Below are 20,053 nucleotides of genomic sequence, written 5' to 3' on the forward strand. Positions count from 1 at the left end.
CCAGACCTCTTGCCCCTTAAGGGGCAAGGGACTGGTGCCCACAGGAAGAAAGAAAGAGACCAATAGCATAAAGAGAAACATCTCAGGTTAGAGAGAGGGGGAAAAAAAGCCAGGCCTGGTTAATTTGCTTCTGAGGATGCCCTTGTGTCACCTGAAGTACTGCCAGCGGTGTTCGTTCTGGTCCTCTTCGGAGGGCTCCTCGATGCCAACTCTGGGCAGCAGAAGAAGGGAACATGAGTGTGACAGGGACCACAGGGGAGCCAGGGGCTCTAGGCATGTGACCTGGACCACATCCATCAAAGACCAGGGCATCTCACTTTACACATAAATTTGTACCCTCTCATAAATTGTCCCCATTATCTGAAACCCAGAGAGGGTGCCAAATTTACATAGAAAGCAACAATGTTAGAAGCCAGGTCAAATGAGGATTGATTAGGAATGAAGCCTCTCAAAATATAATGAAATCAGGGGAAAAAACACAACTCATAGAAAATGACTTCAAACTACTTTTCACAAATTTATCTGTTTCACAATGCAAGACACATCCATACAAAAACTAGAAAACAGAAAGCTATTGACATATATTTGAAGTGTTTATACACACTTTTACACATATTTGACAAGAAGAGCAAAGAACACAAAATTACTGAAAACAGCAACAACGGAAAACAAAATGGCCTTTCTTCCTACAAGTAATCACATTATTCATGGGTTCAACCTAAAGGTCAAGAACCCAACTTCTGCTATTTTCTTTATCTTATGGCCTCAAGAGTTGACACAGTCCATTTTCACCTCCCTCAATAATTGCTGGGTTACTCAGAATACATTAGAATTTTACCATAATTCTAATGAGCAGGATTTCACAATCTCAGTACTACTGACATTTTGGGCCCTGGCTTTTACCTGCAAGATACCACCAGTAGCGCCTTCCTCCAGTTGAAGCAACCAGAAATGTCTCCAGACATTGCCAAATGTCCCCTGAGAGGGCAAAAATGCCCGAAGGTGAGAACCTCTGCACTAAATCTTGCATTCTCAATGGGGGGTGATACAGCCTCCAGGGGCATGAAAATCTGTCATTTAGGGACAAAAATTTTTTTAGATATTCTAGTGGTTTATAGCCCTCTAAAGTTCCATAGTACATAAACAGATATATAGATCTGTTGTAGTAAAAAAAAAAAAAATCAAAAAAAAATCAATGGAAGAGATAGATTAAAAGAACATCTTTAAAGGCTCCTCAGAGGAACAGTGATGAAAAAAAAGGTTGAGAGACATTGTGCTAGAGAGTGCCCAAATTCTCATGCTACTAATATACACTGAAATATACAAGTGAAAACATGATGCTTCTTAAGGTGGTACTTTTAATTAGGCACATGTTGGGAATGTGACTTAAATCAGACTTTATATATTACTGTAGTATCAAAAAGCTATAACAAATTTCAGAAAAGCAAGCTGGATTCCATTAATGCAAAATGCACTAGTAATAGTATTAGCAGCAGTTCTAATGCTATGATTACTAATGATAATATTATAGCTAAAATATACTAAACGTTTTCCATATGCCAGATGGTACATTTATTGGGAGAACTCTTTATCACATTCATTTAGTGTCGCATTTTATGTTCACACCATTGTTATCCCCATTACCTGGTGAGGAAACTGAGAGTCAGAGAGGTTATGAAGTTGCCCAAGGTCACAAAGGTAGAAAACGGTGGAACCAAGATTGCAACTGAGGCTGTTAGACCCAGAGCCACAGTGCTACAACTTACAGGCTATTGCCTTTGACTACAAGGTGGCATCTTTAAATTCTTTTAAAATATCCAGTTGCAAAGGATATTACATAAAGAGCTCAGAGCTTCTCCTTGCCTTTATTCCTTAAATTATCTTACACAGAGCTTTATCTTAAACTCTCAGTGTGACAGGATTATACCTAGCAGAGTGTCCCTACTTGTCCCTGAGTGACTGTATTGCTGCACTCTGGGGTATGAAGGTTTTCCTGTTCATTTGGCTGCCTGGGTGTATGTCACTGATTCCCCTATCACCACCACCCCTTCATGGGCATGTCACTTGAAGCTGGGCCTTCCAAGAGGATGGCCACCACGTCACCAAAATGTGCTCAGGACATATACAAGGCTCATCTGCTGAATCTGCTCATCTGATGGTTTTTTGAAGTTGCCAAAATTACACCTATGTGAATAACAACACTTGCTCAAGAGACTAAAAAAAATATTACACAGTTTATTGCTCAGTTGTGTCAGACTCTTTGCAACCCCATGGACTGCACCCACCAGGCTCCTCTTTCCATAGGATTTTCCAGGCAAGAATACTGGAGTGGGTTGCCATTTCCTCCTTTAGGGGATCTTCCCAATCCAGAGATTGAACCTGAGTTTCCTGTGTCTCCTGCATTTCAGTCAGAATCTTTACAGCTGAGCCATTGGGGAAGCCCCCATGTAGTAGTTTACTACCAGAAAGCAATTTGGGAATTTTGTCATCATGTTTTAAAATAGCAAATACATGCTCAATACCGCTAATTATTAGAAAAGTGCAAATCAAAACTACAATGAAGTATCACTGCACATTGGTCAGAATGGCCATCATTAAAAAGTCTACAAACAATGAATGCTAGAGAGGGTGTGGAGAAAAGGGAACTCTCCTACAGCGTGGTGGCTCAGAGGGTAAAAAGCATCTGCCTGCAATTCGGGAGACCTGGGTTCGATCCCTGGATTGGAAAGATCCCCTGGAGAAGGGCATGGCAACCCTCTCCAGTACTCTTGCCTGGAAAATCCCATGGACGGAGAAGGCTGGTAGGCTACAGTCCATAGGGTCGCAAAGAGTCAGACACAACTGAGCGACTTCACTTTCTTTTCCTACAGTGTTGCTGGGAATATTAATTGGTGCAGCCACTATGGAAAACAGTATAGAGGTTCCTTAAAAGCTAAAAATAGAACTACCATATAATCCAGCAATCCCACTCTTGGGCATATATTCAGAGAAAACTCTAATTAGAAAAGATACATGCACCCCAGTGTTCACACAGCACTATTTACAATAGCCAAGACAAGGAAGCAACCTAAATGTCCATCAACAGAGGAATGGATAAAGAAGATGTCTCTCTCTCTCTCTCTCTCTCTCTCATGCACACACACATCAAAATATTACTCAGCCATAAAAAAGAATGAAAAATGCCATTTGCAGCAACATGGATGGACACAGAGATTATCATATTAAGAGAAGTAAGTCAGACAAATATCATATAATACCACTTATATGTGGAATTTCAAAAAATGATATAAGTGAACTTATTTACAGAACAGAAACAGAATCACAGACATAGAAAACAAACTTATGGTTATCAAAGGGGACAGTGGGGGTGGGAGGATAGGAGTTTAGGATTAACATACACACTACTATATATAAAATAGATAAACAACAAGGTCCTACTGAATAGTACAGGGAACTATATTCAGTATCTTATAATAAACTATAATGTAAAAGAACTTGAAAAGTCTGTGTGTGTTTATGTATGTATCTGAATCACTTTGCTGTACACCTGAAACTAACACATCAAAGATTAACTATATTTCAATTTTTAAAAATGGTTTAAAATAATAATAAAATAAAATAACAATCATAAAATTCTAATTTAAAAACACAAGTTGGATTTCTGGAAGGTAGTGACCTGGTTCTGGATTTGTGGATATATTCATTTTATATTATACACAGACTACAAATTCAGTTCAGTTCAGTTCAGTCACTCAGTCGTGTCTGACTCTTTGCAACCCCATGAATCGCATCACCATCTCCCAGAGTTCACTCAAACTCACGTCCATCGAGTCGGTGATGCCATCCAGCCATCTCATCCTCTGTCCTCCCTTTCTCCTCCTGCTCCCAATCCCTCCCAGCAACAGAGACTTTTCCAATGAGTCAACTCTTCACATGAGGTGGCCAAAGTACTGGAGTTTCAGCTTTAGCATCATTCCTTCCAAAGAACACCCAGGACTGATCTCCTTCAGAATGGACTGGTTGGATCTCCTTGCAGTCCAAGGGACTCTCAAGAGTCTTCTTCAACACCACTGTTCAAAAGCATCAATTCTTTGGTGCTCAGCTTTCTTTATAGTCCAACTCTCACATCCACACATGACCACTGGAAAAACCATAGCCTTGACTAGACGGACCTTTGTTGGTAAAGTAATGTCTCTGCTTTTGAATATGCTGTCTAGGTTGGTCATAACTTTCCTTACAAAGAGTAAGCGTCTTTTAATTTCATGGCTGCAGTCACCATCTGCAGTGATTTTGGAGCCCCAAAAAATAAAGTCTGACACTGTTTCCACTGTTCTCCTATCTATTTCCCATGAAGTGATGGGACCGGATGCCATGATCTTCGTTTTCTGAATGTTGAGCTTTAAGCCAACTTTTTCACTCTCCTCTTTTACTTTCATCAAGAGGCTTTTTAGTTCCTCTTCACTTTCTGCCATAAGGGTGGTGTCATCTGCATATCTGAGGTTATTGATATTTCTCCCAGCAATCTTGATTCCAGCTTGTGCTTCTTCCAGTCCAGCGTTTCTCATGATGTACTCTGCATATAAGTTAAATGAGCAGGGTGACAATATACAGCCTTGATGTACTCCTTTTCCTATTTGGAACCAGTCTGTTGTTCCATGTCCAGTTCTAACTGTTGCTTCCTGACCTGCATACAGGTTTCTCAAGAGGCAGGTCAGGTGGTCTGGTATTCCCATCTCTTTCAGAATTGTCCACAGTTTATTGTGATCCACACAGTCAAAGGCTTTGGCATAGTCAATAAAGCAGAAATAGATGTTTTTCTGGAACTCTCTTGCTTTTTCCACGATCCAGTGGATGTTGGCAATTTGATCTCTGGTTCCTCTGCCTTTTCTAAAACCAGCTTGAACATCAGGAAGTTCATGGTTCACGTATTGCTGAAGCCTGGCTTGGAGAATTTTGAGCATTACTTTACTAGCATTTGAGATGAGTGCAATTGTGCGGTAGTTTGAGCATTCTTTGGCATTGCCTTTCTTTGGAATTAGAATGAAAACTGACCTTTTCCAGTCCTGTGGCCACTGCTGAGTTTTCCAAATTTGCTGGCATATTGAATGCAGCACTTTCACAGCATCATCTTTCAGGATTTGAAATAGCTCCACTGGAATTCCATCACCTCCACTAGCTTTGTTAAAAGTCATTGTTAACTCCATGTCCTACCCTGGGCTTCTGGACTTCCGAGAACCCACTAAGTACCTTATCAGGACCTCTGTCAACAGCCTGGGGAAGTAAGAAACAACTTGGTATTGATCTCACTAAGGTCACAGAGCTCAAAACACCACCCTGAACTTCAGGGGATTTCTGAATTATTTTAGAAATAGAACCTGTTTCACATAAATGATTCGTGGTCATTAACACCACAAGCCACAAGCCAGAAAAACCAATCAGTCTCATTACCTTATTTCTGGGGGAATTTGTTTTGATGTAATCACTGTAAATGTCAGTTTCTGTCTCCTACATAATCACTATTTATACACATCTGGAAAAATGTAATGAACTGACACCATATGTATTTTTTACCCATGGTACAATTTGCTTCATTACACTACCTGGGTAGAGTTGGATAGAAAGAAGGAACTAATAAAGATAGAAGCAGAAATCAATGAAATTGAAAACAGAAAAACAATACAGAAAATCAATGAAGTAAAAAGCTAGTTCTTTAAAAGAATCATTAAAATTGACAAAACCCTAACAAGACTGAAAGATACAAAGAGAGAAGATATGAATTACCAATATCATGAATGAAACACGGGATATCACTATAGATCTCACAGACACCAAAACAACAATATGGTTAGGCTATGAACAACATAAACATGACAATTAGATGAGATGGACCAATTTCACAAACTATCACAACTCACCATATGAAATAGATAATCTTAATATCCTTATGGCTATTAAAGATATTGGCTTCATAATTTATGGAACAAAACTCCTGGAAAAGAAGACTAAAGGACCAGATGGTTTCACCAGAGAATTTCATAAAACTTTCAAGAAGAATTATTAATAACAACAATTCTACACAACCTATTCCAGAAAACAGAGGACTCAGAAAATTGCCCCAACTCATTTTGTGAGGTGAGATTACCCTGATACCAAATCAGCTAAAGGCAATACGAGAAAAGAAAACTGCAGACCAGTATCCCTCAAGAACATAGACACAAAAATCCCTAACAAAATATTAGCTTGTAGAATTCAGCAATATGTAAAACATTTATACAAGCAAGACTAGTTTTAAAGAAGCAATGCTGGTTCAATATTTTAAAATTAATCAATGTAGTCTACCATATTAACAGGCTAAACAACAACAAAATATAATGATATGAACTAGTACAGAAAAAGCATTTGATAAAATTCAACATCTATTCATTATAAAACCCTCAGAAAACTAGCATTCTGTAGGAACGTCCTCACGTTGATGATAAACATCTACAAAAATTCTATAGACTTAACATCACACTTATTGGTGAAAGACTGAATGCTTTCCCCTTAAGATTGGGAACAAAGCAAGGATGTCTGCTCACGTCACTCTTGTTTAACACAGTTCTGATGGCTCTAGTCAGAGCAACAAGTCAAGAAAAGGAAATAAAAGGGACACTGGTTGGACAGGAAAAGATAAAACTGTCTCTATTTGCAAACTACCTTCCTAGAACTAATATGTGAATTTGGCAAGGTGGCAGGATATAAGATCAACACACAAAAACCAACTATATTTCTATATCTTGGCAATAAACACATGGAAACTGAAATTGAAGATAGAATAACATTTAAAATAGCTCAAAAAGAAGAAGAAATACTTAGAAGTAAATCTAACAAAATGTGCACAGACTGTATAATGAAAACTATAAAATATTGATAAAAGAAATCAAAGAAGATCAAATAAACAGAGAAACATGCCATGTTTGTGAATTGGAAGACTCAACAAGGTAAAGATGTCAATTCTCCTCAAACTGATAAATCAGGTTTAACACAATTTCTTTGAAAACCCCAGCACAATTTTTTTTAGGATATGGACAAGCTCATTCTAAAATATATATGGAAAGGAAATAGAATAGCTATGAGAATTTTGAAAAAGAAGGATAAAGTGGGAGGACCCACTCTACCTGATGCTCAAGTTGAACATATAATCATAGTTATCAAAACAGTATGGTTCTGGTGGAGGTACACACATATAAATCAACAGAGCAAATAGAAACAGACTCTCATGCATACCACCAACTGATTTCTGGCAAAGGAGCAAAAACAATTCGATGGAGTAAGGATAGTCTTTCTAACAAATTATGCTGGAACAACTGGATGAAAGTGAAAGAAAAAGTTCAGTCATGTCTGACTCTTTGCAACTCCATGGACTATACAGTCCATGGAATTCTCCAGGCCAGAATACTGGAGTGGGTAGCCATTCCCTTCTCCAGGGGACCTTCCTGACCCAGGGATTGAACCCAGGTCTCTCACACTGCAGGCGAATTCTTTACCAGCTCAGCAACCAGGGAAGCCCGGAACAACTGGATAGCCACAGACAAAATAAAACTTCAACCTGAACCTCATGTCTAATATTAAAAATTAAGTCAAAATGGATCACAGATTTAAATGTAAAGCATAAAACTAAAAAGTCTTTTTGAAGCTAACATAGAAGAAAATCTTTGGGACTAGTGCTTGATGAAGAGTTCTTAGGCATTAACACCAAGAGCATGATGCATTTTAAAAAAGATAACTTGCATCTCATCAAAATTAAAAGTTTTGCTCTAAGACAGACTCTATTAAAAGGATTAAAAGACAAGCTACAGAGTAGGAGAACATATTCACAAAACACATATCTGAAAACAGACTAGTTTCTAGAGCAAATGCAAAACTCAATAAAAAACAAACAATACAACTAGAAGATAGACAAAAAACTTGAACAGATATTTCACCACAGATATTCAACATCATTAGCCATGAGAAATGCAAATTAAGACAACAATGAGGTATCCCACATACCTATTAGAGCAGGTAAAATAAAAGCTATCAATACCAAATGCTGGCAAGGATGTGGAAAAATTGGATGTTTCATATACACAGTCATTTTGTGACCTTTTATCATGTAGAAGCTGTTATTTTTAAGTGCTAATTTATATATCACTGTAATATTTTCACAACAATCCAATTATTATATGTGTACATATACAGCTTGTGTGCATCAGGGAAAGAGGCCCATGCTCTCAGCTCTGGGCAGGACTATTTCAATGGCCCACTTTTTGAAGTGGGTTTGAGAATGGGCAAAATGTCAAAAGTCAACTCTCTACTCTCATTGGATAATTATTTGGTCCTATATATAATGATAGGTGGGGTCATCAGAAAAGGAACTTATGAAATAGCCTGAAAAACGCAACTTAACCTGGCTCTGAGCATCTAGGGCATCTACTGGGTGACAAGGTAAACTGGAGCAGGAAGTAATCACAGAGAGGTCACCAAATGCAGATTCTCAACTGTGTGCAGGGTAAACCATTTTTTGCTCTTATTTTGCTACACAGAACAGAGATGGTACCATCTTATATCTCAAGTTTAAAGCCAAAAATTTGTACGTTTTCTTCTTCAGATTTCTATTTCCATAGATGAACTATTTTCCTTCATGTGACTCTTGAGATTCATACCAAGAAACTGAAATTCTAATTATCCCAGATTTTCCAACACAAAAATAGTCACTAACACAGCAAGGCTTTTGGGCAGTATAGTACAGTAGTGAAGAGCATGCCAGGGTTCAAATCCCAGCTTGTTCACTTACAGCTTTGTGACCTTGGGCAAGTTACTGCTCTATGTCTCAGTTTCCTCAGCTCTAAAATGAACATAATAGTATTAGCTCCCTTATAGGAATGCTATGCGGAATATCTTAATATAAGTGTTGGCATCTCAAAAAACAGCTGCAGCACAAGTTTTAGCTATTAGAAGACTCTTACTGATAAGTCCACCCAGGTTCTGCAGACCCACCCAGATCTGAGGCTAGGACATGGTAGCTCAGAAATGGTGCAGCCAGCACCAACAACTCCTGGTGACAACCAATGGTGGCCATGCCCAGCAACCCCTGCCTCCCATCAATATAAAAGTTCCAGAGGGGAAAGACTATTTTCTCAAACCCGTTTTCTCCCTGACCCCAAGGATCACTGCAAGATCCTTGTTGGTTCTTTCTTCTCCAAACTAGATGTGCTCCGCAATTGTCAGCTCCACACAAACCAGCAGCCAGCAGAGAAAGGAAAAAAAGAAAAAAACATTGCCATCTTGTGGATTTTTAGAGAATTCTTCATACCTATGTGCCACCAGAGTCTTCTCATCCCCAGCATGTTTACCCTCTGCAGATCTGAAACTGAGGCAGGTGGTGAGAGCACCTCCAATGATATAGAAAGCACACTCAGAGCTAAAGGGACCTGGAGAAAAGCTGACAGCACGCTTTCGTTTAACGTGAAGACATATGGAGGCCCAAAGGTATGAGGAGCTTGTCTTAAACCAGGGCCAGAGTTAGGGTATGGGTCTCTCAACCCATTTCAATGTCCTCTTTACTGTAAGATGCTGGACCAGCTCACAAGCACAGCTTGGAATTCAAATGCTCTTAAAAAAAACTTAAACTTGGGTCAGTGCTCCTCCATCCTGACACAGCTAACAAAACCACAGGCAGGGGATGTCCATGAGGCTGCAAGAAATGAGGGTGATGCAGGAAATGTAACCTCTTCTGTGCATATGCAAGCAAGAGGCGCAGCATAGTTTCCTCCTAAAACAAAACTCTAATTGCTTCTCCTTACTTTCAGCTGATGAGCTTATTTTTCAAGTCTGTAGATTTGATTCCAGAGGAGTATGAAACGCCAGACACTGTCAGCAGCTATGTCTATTCCCCGTCCTGTAGCTTTAAGACTTTTTGAATTCTTGCCTTAATGTCTCAGCATTACCAAGGTCCAGGTTGTTTCTTACTCTGCTTTTGTACCCACAAACATTTTAATGATTTTTTTTCATAGAAAATGCAATACTCTGAATTTTTATTAATTTTTTAAAAATTTTAATCCTTCCCCAAACAAAACAAAAAAAAATAAAAGGCTTTCATGTGCTAAGCTGTATGTAGCAGCCTCTGCGTGGGAATAGTGACACAGTTAGACACAAAACTGGCCTTGTTTCAAACCAACCTTATATTAAGCCATGACAACATGGGCGTCGTGCCTCCACCAATGATCCAGACAGTGAAGAAGACGATGAGGAGAGTGGTCGTGAACATCATCTGGCGTGCGTAGGATGCCGTGTCTCGGATGGCCAGTGCAAATGCCATCGCTCCCCTGAGGCCTGTGGGGACCAAAGAGGAAGCTCTCTTGTCATAAGGATAAATAACAATGTGTCCCCAGACCTACTGCTTAGCCACACAGGTCTAATAAATTGTATCTGCTTATGCTTCAAGAGTCAAGTTGTTTTCTATAGAAAGAACCTTAAAGGAATTTAAACGATTTCCTCCTATTTGAAGTTTTCTTTTGCAAAATGCCCAAAGGCAATAAGAAAAACACTGCCCTGTTTTGTACAGCACATTGTGAGAATCTCATATGTGAATACCCCATAGTTTGGGATCTAATTTGGTGTGTGGCTAAATTAACAACTTTTCTGGATCTGCTGAGAGTACCTGTGAAGCTTATCCCATGCCCGTGGAATCACACTGATGCTAGTATTTGGCAATCAGCAAGAAACTCAAGCACCAATGTCCACTCATCAGAAAATAGAAACATACAACTGCCCATCAAACCAAATGTGCATATGGCCTTGTTGTTGTTTTGTTGCTCAGTCATGTCTGACACTTTATGACCCCATGAACTATAGCCTGCCAGGCTCCTCTGTCCATGGGATTTCCCAGGCAAGAATATGGATTGGGTTGCCATTTCCTTCTCCAGGAACCCATCTCCTGCATTGGCAGGCAGGTTCTTTACCACTGAGCCACCGGGGAAGCCCCTTAGAATAATAACACTCTTTCATTACTGAAAGAATTCTCCTGCTAGTAACATGAAATAAAAAGAAATATAAATAATAATATAAGCTTTCCAAGTCTGTGATTCAAGCACTACCCAAGTGCTATATAGTCATTATAAACTTAAGATACAGGCTAGGTATGAATATGTGAAATGTACAAAACAGCAGTTACTTAGCAAAGCCAGGCAGAGAAGTAACAATATAACCTGATCTATATCAGGAGATGAAGACTTCTTCTATAAAGGGTCAGATACTAAATATTTTAAGCTTTGTGGGCCAAGAGGAAAAATGAAGGATATTAGGTATGTACATAAAAGAGAAAAAAAAAACAAATTTCCATAAAATTTTATTGATAAAAACCAAAAGTATAATAAGTATAATATATAAGTACCCTATTGTAAGAGCTTCCCTAGTAGCTCAGCTGGTAAAGAATCCACCTGCAATGCAGGAGACCCCAGTTCAATTCCTGGGCTGGGAACATCCACTGGAGAAGGGATAGGCTACCCATTCCAGTATTCTTGGGCTTCCCTGGTGGCTCAGATGGTAAAGAACCCACTTGCAATGTGGGAGACCTGGATTCAAACCCTCAGTTGGGAAGATCCCCTGGAGGAGGGCATGGAAACACACTCCAGTATTCTTGCCTGGAGAATCCCCATGGATAGAGGAGCCTGGCGGGCTATAGTCCATGGAGTCACAAAGAGTCAGACATGACTGAGTGACTAAGCACAGTACACAGCATAAATGCCTATTCACCATGGGTAAGACTGCCTGTATAGTATGAGAATGAAAAGTTATACTCACTATATTTATTTGTATATTTTTCCACTTTTCCCAACAATTTCATGATTTCATTCATCTGAGAACCTCACTGCAATTCACTGGAGCAACTCAATAAAAGTTATATTAAAAAACAGAGCAAGGTTGATGTTCTCTATTAATTTGTCTTATTGAAATACTGACACACATCTAGATCATCCTACAGCCAGCTATGACATCACTTAATATTTCAACCTTTAAATGGATGCTGTCTCAAAGAAGAAAACCTGAGGGTCTGAGAGTGATAACGTGTGCTCCATTTTTCTTTATTAGGTGAATAATGTAGGCAATATGGAAGTGGAACCTCAGGTATTTCTTTCATAGCCTTGAGGAAAATAATTTTGAAGTTTTGATAGCAGATATCTTTAAACAGTACTGTGTATCTCTCAGTCTTTTGACACAGAAGATGATGAACACACTTTATCTAGGTGACCAAGTTATCTCCAATTCATCTTCCTCTTTTCCACTGGCATTTTTCTCATATGTATGGAGGCTCTGCTCTGTCTTGCCTTCCTGAGAAGCCTCTAATGTTTCCCAGATGCTCTTGAATAAAAGCCCAACTCTTTGGCATGGCACTAGGGCTTCTCTATGGTCTAGACTCCAGCAATGATTCTCAAAGTGTGGTCCTCAAACCACCATCAGCAGCAGCAACAGCTGAGAAAACATTAGAGCTGCAAATTATTGGGGCCCACTCCATTCCCTCAGAATCACTCTCTGGTGGTAGGGCCCAGAAATCAGCTTTAACCAGCCCAATAGGTGATTCACATGCAACTTGAAGGTTTGCACCAATTCACATGAAATTTCCCTTTCCAACCTCACCTGCATTCTGCATTAGCCTGTGTGTCTCATGTTTAAACCAGACCATTCAGTTCAGTTCAGTCGCTCAGTCGTGTCCGACTCTTTGCGACCCCATGAATCGCAGCACGCCAGGCCTCCCTGTCCATCACCAACTCCCGGAGTTCACCCAGACTCACGTCAATCGTGTTAGTGATGCCATCCAGCCATCTCATCCTCTGGCATCCCCTTCTCCTACTGCCTTCAATCCCTCCCAGCATCAGAGTCTTTTCCAATGAGTCAACTCTTCGCATGAGGTAGCCAAAGTACTGGAGTTTCAGCTTTAGCATCATTCCCTCCAAACAAATCCCAGGGCTGATCTCCTTCAGAATGGACTGGTTGGATCTCCTTGCAGTCCAAGGGACTCTCAAGAGTCTTCTCCAACACCACAGTTCAAAAGCATCAATTCTTCGGTGCTTAGCCTTCTTCACAGTCCAACTCTCACATCCACACATGACCACAGGAAAAACCACAGCCTTGACTAGACAGACCTTTGTTGGCAAAGTAATGTCTCTGCTTTTGAATATGCTATCTAGGTTGGTCATAACTTTCCTTCCAAGAAGTAAGCATCTTTTAATTTCATGGCTGCAATCACCATCTGCAGTGATTTTGGAGCCCAAAAAAATAAAGTCTGACACTGTTTCCCCATCTATTTCCCATGAAGTGATGGGACCAGATGCCATGATCTTCGTTTTCTGAATGTTGAGCTTTAAGCCAACTTTTTCACTCTCCTCTTTCACTTTCATCAAGAGGCTTTTTAGTTTCTCTTCACTTTCTTCCATAAGGGTGGTGTCATCTGCATATCTGAGGTTATTGATATTTCTCCCAGCAATCTTGATTCCAGGTTGTGCTTCTTCCAGTCCAGCGTTTCTCATGATGTACTCTGCATATAAGTTAAATAAGCAGGGTGACAATATACAGCCTTGATGTACTCCTTTTCCTATTTGGAACCAGTCTGTTGTTCCATGTCCAGTTCTAACTGTTGCTTCCTGACCTGCATACAGATTTCTCAAGAGGGAAGTCAGGTGGTCTGGTATTCCCATCTCTTTCAGAATTTTCCACAGTTTATTGTGATCCACACAGTCAAAGACTTTGGCATAGTCAATAAAGCAGAAATAAATGTTTTTTCTGGAACTCTCTTGCTTTTTCCATGATCCAGCGGATGTTGGCAATTTGATCTCTGGTTCCTCTGCCTTTTCTAAAACCAGCTTGAACATCAGGAAGTTCACGGTTCGCATATTGCTGAAGCCTGGCTTGGAGAATTTTGAGCATTACTTTATTAGTGTGTGAGATGAGTGCACTTGTGTAGTAGTTTGAGCATTCTTTGGCATTGCCTTTCTTTGAGACTGGAATGAAAACTGACCTTTTCCAGTCCTGTGGCCACTGCTGAGTGTTCCAAATTTGCTGGTGTATTGAGTGCAGCACTTTCACAGCATCATCGTTCAGGATTTGGAATAGCTCCACTGGAATTCCATCACCTCCACTAGCTTTGTTCATAGTGATGCTTTCTATGGCCCACTTGACTTCACATTCCAGGATGTCTGGCTCTAGGTCAGTGATCACACCATCGTGATTATCTGGGTCGTGAAGATCTTTTTTGTACAGTTCTTCTGTGTATTCTTGTCATCTCTTCTTAATATCTTCTGCTTCTGTTAGGTCCATACCACTTCTGTCCTTTATCGAGCCCATCTTTGCATGAAATGTTCCCTTGATATCTCTAATTTTCTTGAAGAGATCTCTAGTCTTTCCCATTCTGTTGTTTTCCTCTATTTCTTTGCATTGATTGCTGAAGAAGGCTTTCAAGGCCACACACAGCAATGCTTTCCTGCCCTTCTGACCTTCTGCCTCCTGAAATGCCACTGAATCCAAGCCCAGTTGGAAGGCTACCCCCTGGATGAAGATGGCCCTGGGCCCTGATTTTCTCCACATTTATGTCACATCTCTTTTGTGCAATTCACCACCCTCTCTTGGGAGAAAGTTAGCTTTTATATTGTGTCTCCCCTCAGTGGACTGTGAGCTCCCTGAAGGAGGCTGGTTTCTATATCCTCCACAACCTAGAAGCGTGGCTTTTATGAAGGGAATGCCCAACAAACGTGTGTCAGAGGGAAAGGACATCTTTAGGGCTGGCTGTGTACTTAAATGGAGATGCAAGGGAGTACTAGACAACACAATTGCTTTGCTGAGCAGTGCCTAATGATATGATTTTAGTATGATTCTCTGAGGCCTCCAAGAACTACTGTGTGGCAGTAAAGGGCTGCCACTTGCTGTCCCTCTTGTACATCCCCTCCCCTTTCCCAGACAGAGGTACCTCTAAGGGTCACAGTGGCCTTTTACCCCACTATCTTCTCCCTCTGCTCTGCAGGGATACTCTTACTTGAGTCTTGTCTATAAAATCGGATGTTTTCCACTCTCACTGAACCATCTGTTCATGCCAATTGTTCTCTCCTTTCTTTTCCTTCACATATTTATTGTCCTTTGTCCCTTCAGTGGCTTCTCCACTTTTCTCGGCTTTATAGTTAACAGGGGGCATCTGGGAGACAGTGTAAGTCAAGCAGAACTATCATGGCTCTTATCTTCCAGTTTGGGATTCATCTTGCTAATGTGGGTGTATTTTATTTCTTAGAAAGTTAGAGCTAGGAGGGATCTCAATTGATTATTTCATTATGAGAGGACACTGAAGCTCGGAGGTGTCAAATAATTTGGCCTGTACTCTTCATCATTAAAGACTTATTTTCCTTCTAATTATAGGTCTGAAGCCCTTCTGGAAGATTAAGGGTTATGAACACCTACTAGAAAACAATCAAGTACTCTAAATACATATATATCTCCAGGTATATATCTCCTTGGGTGGTAGAGATAAACATGCAAATATTTTAGAGGAAAATGTTCACATGTGGTAGTATGGTTTACAAAATCAGTATCAGCTCTATTTAACATGTCTGTCTGTCTGTCTACTCAGCACTTCAGGGGATCCCAAAGAACCAGAAACTTGAATTTCTGTCTTTTTATGAACCTTACTGATTGCATTTTAATCATACTTACACTGCCTGCTTAATAAAACTCACTTTATTGACATTTTTTTTACCTGAAAACATCATCATGTGTTGAAAATTCCAGCCAATCTTGTGCCTTCTGCCCAAGTTGAGGAAGAAGGAAAGTGGGTAGATGTGGGCGGCTCTGCCCAAGAAGATGGCAACCTGACCACCAGGTGGAGGTTAAGGGCTCAACATGTTCCCCAAATGGCATTTTCACACAACCTCTGATTGGGCAGAGAATTTCAGGAACACCATGACACCTTGTTATGATCAGGAGAGTTGCACAGAGAAGGCAGGCTGTCTCATTTGCCTCTAAACAAGTCAGCAGCAAGTGGGATTCGACTGGCCAATTTTCCCAACCTCCAGCTCACAGAGATAATTTCTGGCCTGTTAAACACACTGTTGTAACTTTTTGATCTGATTAAACTGATACAGACCAAGTCTCTGATCTATCTAAAAAAATGAGTTCAGAGAGAAGCTAAGGTACCATGGCTGGGGTGCAGAGTTAAGAGAAGTAAAGAGTGTGTTTGGACTCTACTGGGAGGAACAAAAAAATCATAAGAAGAAAAAAATTACTAACCTGAGTCAAACTATAAACAGAAGGTTTGCTGGGTAAGGTTGTAAGCTTTGGTAAACATTCAGGGTGTGTATGACCAGGAAGAGCCTACAAGTAAGAGGGGGGAAGCTTACAGTATTTATACAATGAAGAAACATTCATATTCCTCACAAGGATCAGCCTGGGGAGAGCTCTCTGCCAAAGTGGCTAACATGTCTTTGGGGAGGTAAGAGATGGAGGAAAGGCAGAGTGTGGAAGAGGAACTCACTGTGCAAACCAAGAATTCAAGGAAACTGGTCATTCGTCACTTGCTGAGTTTAGAACAGAGCCCAACAGAGAGAGGCACACTGCCCTGCTCACAGCAGGAAACCACTGTGCAAGCCAGAGGAACAGGGAGCTTCCGTTTCAGCAGAGCAACCACCAGCTGCCGGAGCTGCAGCTGTTTCAGACAGAAGCGAGGGTGGGACTCTCTTCTGCCTTCCCTAGGATATAATTCGAACTTTTCCTCTGCTTCTTTTCTCTCTCTCTCTCCCTTTTTTCCTTTTTGCTACTGTTGTGTTTGTTTTGTTTTTAACAGGAGAGAAGAGGAGTCCTCAAGTGGAAGTGGCCTTCAGGATTCACAGAGGCCCTGGCTCCCCCCTGAAAAAGGCCCCCCACCATAAACAAGGGCAGCACTTTCACTATGTCTTACAGGATGCCATGCTAAGAATACAAATCACAGCGACATGCAAGGTCTTTCTTAAGAATAAAAACACTGATCTGCCAGATCTTTAGCTCTTTGTCTGGTGAGTGTGTAAACCTAGGAAATGAGCCCAGTTGAAGCAGATAATACTCTTAACAGGCAGGAGTCTGGCATGGCATGAAGCCACTGTCTCTCTCTCTAGCTGCTTGGTAAGTATCAGTTATTCCTCCACAATAAGTGAAAAGCTCAGAAGAGAAAAAACACTCCTCTTTGGGGGACCAGCATCCCAGGATCTAAGGATATCCATGAGGCCTCAGAAAAGGCAAAAGGGAATAGGCAGCAATAGTGGCCTCCTGCTCTGGGTTTGGAGCTGAATTGCTATAGTTTCAAAGCCCAAAAGAGTTCACTTTAATGAAAACAATAGGGTCTGAGGCCAAGAGAGCAAAGCCCTCATCTATCAATGCACTGCTGGGCATTCATGTATCTCCTCACTTCAGAGGAGCCAACCCCCAAACTGTCTCTCTTCCAAAATACTGCTGTCACAATGGGACTAAATCAAGGAACCGAGCATTTCTCCATTTTATCTTCTGTTCCTCTCCATTTCCTTTTTTGAAAAAAAAAAAAAAAAAAGGGCGGGGGGTCTTTTCCACCATGGGGAGGCGTGGGTGAAAGCACACACACCACGTGCAGGCTGCCTGTACCCGCGTGCAGTTGAGAGCAAGGGTCACAGAAGCTTGACCTCTTGGATTGGAATTCATGTGCCAATGAGAAAAAAACAATTTGGGGGACAGATACGGGTTGCCGATTTTTAGATCTGTTAGGAAGGATGCTTTACAAAACAAACTACCACCTGCCAACCACCTGCGTAACAGAAAGGCCATCTGACACAGAAAATGAAGAAAGGGTATCTAGAAACAACATCCTGAATATTCATTGGCAGGACTGATGCTGAAGCTGAAGCTCCAATACTTTGGCCAGTTGATGTGAAAAGCCAGCTCACTGGGAAAAACAAAAACAAAAACAAAAAACCCTGATGCTGGGAAAGATTGAGGGCAACAGGAGAAGAGGGCGACAGAGGATGAGATGGTTGGATGGCATCACCAACTCAATGGACATGAGTTTAAGCAAACTCCAGGAGATGGTGAAGGACAAAGAAGCCTGGCATGCTGCAATCCATGGGGTCACAAAGAGTAGGACACGACTTAGTCACTAAACAACAACATCAACACAGAAAACTCAGAAAGGGCAACTAGAATCAACATCAGTCCTTGAAATCAAATACTTTTAGCTTTCTACATTTACCACTTACGCCTTCTCATCATAAAAACACCATGAACCAGTGCTGGTTCAGTCACCTCCCCGCCAAACCAGAGATTATCGTTATGGCTTCCCTGGAAGCAGTCATCTCTCTGTGTAGAAAATGGTGGAACCAAAAAAGGATACAAAAGCTCCAATGATGAAAACAGGGCTGAAAACGTGCTTCTGGAACGTAAACAGTGCCAGGCCCATGTAGGAGAAGATGAAGTTCTCTGCCAGGAAGTGTAATACCTCAAAGAGCTGCACGGAAAGGGAAAAGCAAACCATAAACCCCATGGGTCCGCTCCCTCATATTCCAGATCACTGGTGAAGACACATGGCTCTCCCTCACCTGCTTCGTTCGGCTTCTGGATTCCGCTGACAGATTGTTGTAGGTGTAATGAGCTTGTGTGATTCCACAGAAAAGGACGGCTACCACACCTGGCAAGAGAATTCAAGAAAAATCCATAGGGGGCAGGGAAAGAAGCTGGAAACAATCTCTCCCTAAACAAAAAGTTAAGGTAGGAAAGCCCAGTGTATCCCACTTCCTGAAAGTTTTGGAAAGTTGCCTATTACTGAAAGTGCCCCCACCCCCACTTCTCATATCAACTTTTGCCTTCTCCCAACTCTGCTCTCCTTCAAAGCCAAGGCCCTCAATTTTCCCCCTTGTTCCAGTTTTAAGGGTTTTCTCTCCCCTCTTCTAAACTCCTACTGAATTGACCATCTGGATGTGGCATTTAGCATTCACTCCCTCATAGAGACTGTGAAGTGTGTACTGGTCACACACTTCTGTCATATTCCTCTCTGTTTGCTGAATGAATGAATTTAATTTCAAAGCAATGATTTGTATTTTTGCATGGTCCAGGGATTCAGACAAAATGGATCCAGAGTACTAGTCCATTTATCCCAGCCCTGAAAAATCTAGACTTCTGGTTAATAGTGATTATTTTGTTGTTCAAGACAATTAACACACCTGGGACTTTGCCTATATATTTACAGATGGTTGTCAAGTTTTAAAGGAAGTAGGTTACATAAAGATACATTACAGTATTTAGAAAAGATGATGAAAAGCACTTCCTAATTACCTGGGTCACAGAGAGCAACTGTACTTGAGTTTTCTAACAGAACAAATCCAATGATTAAGTTTTTTTTTTTAATGAGAAAATGCGAAGAAGTAACACCACACAATCACCCACACTAATAATCTATGAATCTAGCACCATAAAAACACAGTCTTGAAAAGCGGTGATTAAACAGATCAGACACAAAACAAGGAAAACTTGTGCTCACATTCATCTGAGTAGATGCAAAATGATCTTTAAAAGGATATATATTTTGCTTGTTATCACTACTGTCTGTAAAGTAACGTAGCAATTCAGGGGAGGATACAAACAAGGTGGGCTTCCCTTGTGGCTCAGCTGGTAAAGAATCTGCCTGAAATGTGGGTAGACCTGTGTTTGATCCCTGGGTTGGTAAGATGCCTTGGAGCAGGGAAAGGCTACCCACTCCAGTATGCTGGCCTAGAGAATTCCATGGACTGAATACTCCATGGGTTTGCAAAGAGTTGGACACGACTGAGCAACTTTCATTTTCACTTTACAAACAAGGTATTAATATATTCAGTAACTTTTGCAGCTGCTGCTGCTGCTGCTAAGTCACTTCAGTCGTGTCTGACTCTGTGCAACCCCATAGACGGCAGCTCACCAGGCTCCCCCGTCCCTGGGATTCTCCAGGCAAGAACACTGGAGTGGGTTGCCATTTCCTTCTCCGATGCATCAAAGTGAAAAGTGAAAGTGAAGTCGCTCAGTCGTG

General features: G+C 40.9%; 2 protein-coding genes across 3 annotated transcripts in view; one reads left to right on the forward strand and one right to left on the reverse strand.

Moving 5' to 3' along the window:
* The window catches only part of CHST7 (carbohydrate sulfotransferase 7), a 77,674-nt gene extending 60,194 nt beyond the window's left edge, over positions 1-17,480 (forward strand). The window contains exon 2 of the mRNA XM_055564967.1: positions 16,841-17,480. The gene's annotated coding sequence lies outside the window, so the exon portion shown is untranslated. The remainder of the gene's footprint in view (positions 1-16,840) is intronic.
* The window catches only part of SLC9A7 (solute carrier family 9 member A7), a 174,776-nt gene that overhangs the window by 32,057 nt on the left and 122,666 nt on the right, over positions 1-20,053 (reverse strand). The window contains exons 9-13 of one of the 2 annotated variants that reach the window (XM_055564962.1): positions 18,594-18,682; positions 18,389-18,502; positions 15,758-15,869; positions 10,200-10,353; positions 152-211 (exon numbers count right to left, since the gene is read on the reverse strand). In XM_055564962.1, the coding sequence (XP_055420937.1) occupies positions 152-211; positions 10,200-10,353; positions 15,758-15,869; positions 18,389-18,502; positions 18,594-18,682 (529 nt within the window). The remainder of the gene's footprint in view (positions 1-151; positions 212-10,199; positions 10,354-15,757; positions 15,870-18,388; positions 18,503-18,593; positions 18,683-20,053) is intronic. The other variant, XM_055564964.1, reaches the window with a different exon arrangement.

This window comes from Bubalus kerabau, chromosome X (genome assembly GCF_029407905.1).
Source record: "Bubalus kerabau isolate K-KA32 ecotype Philippines breed swamp buffalo chromosome X, PCC_UOA_SB_1v2, whole genome shotgun sequence".
Classification (NCBI taxonomy): domain Eukaryota; kingdom Metazoa; phylum Chordata; class Mammalia; order Artiodactyla; family Bovidae; genus Bubalus; species Bubalus kerabau.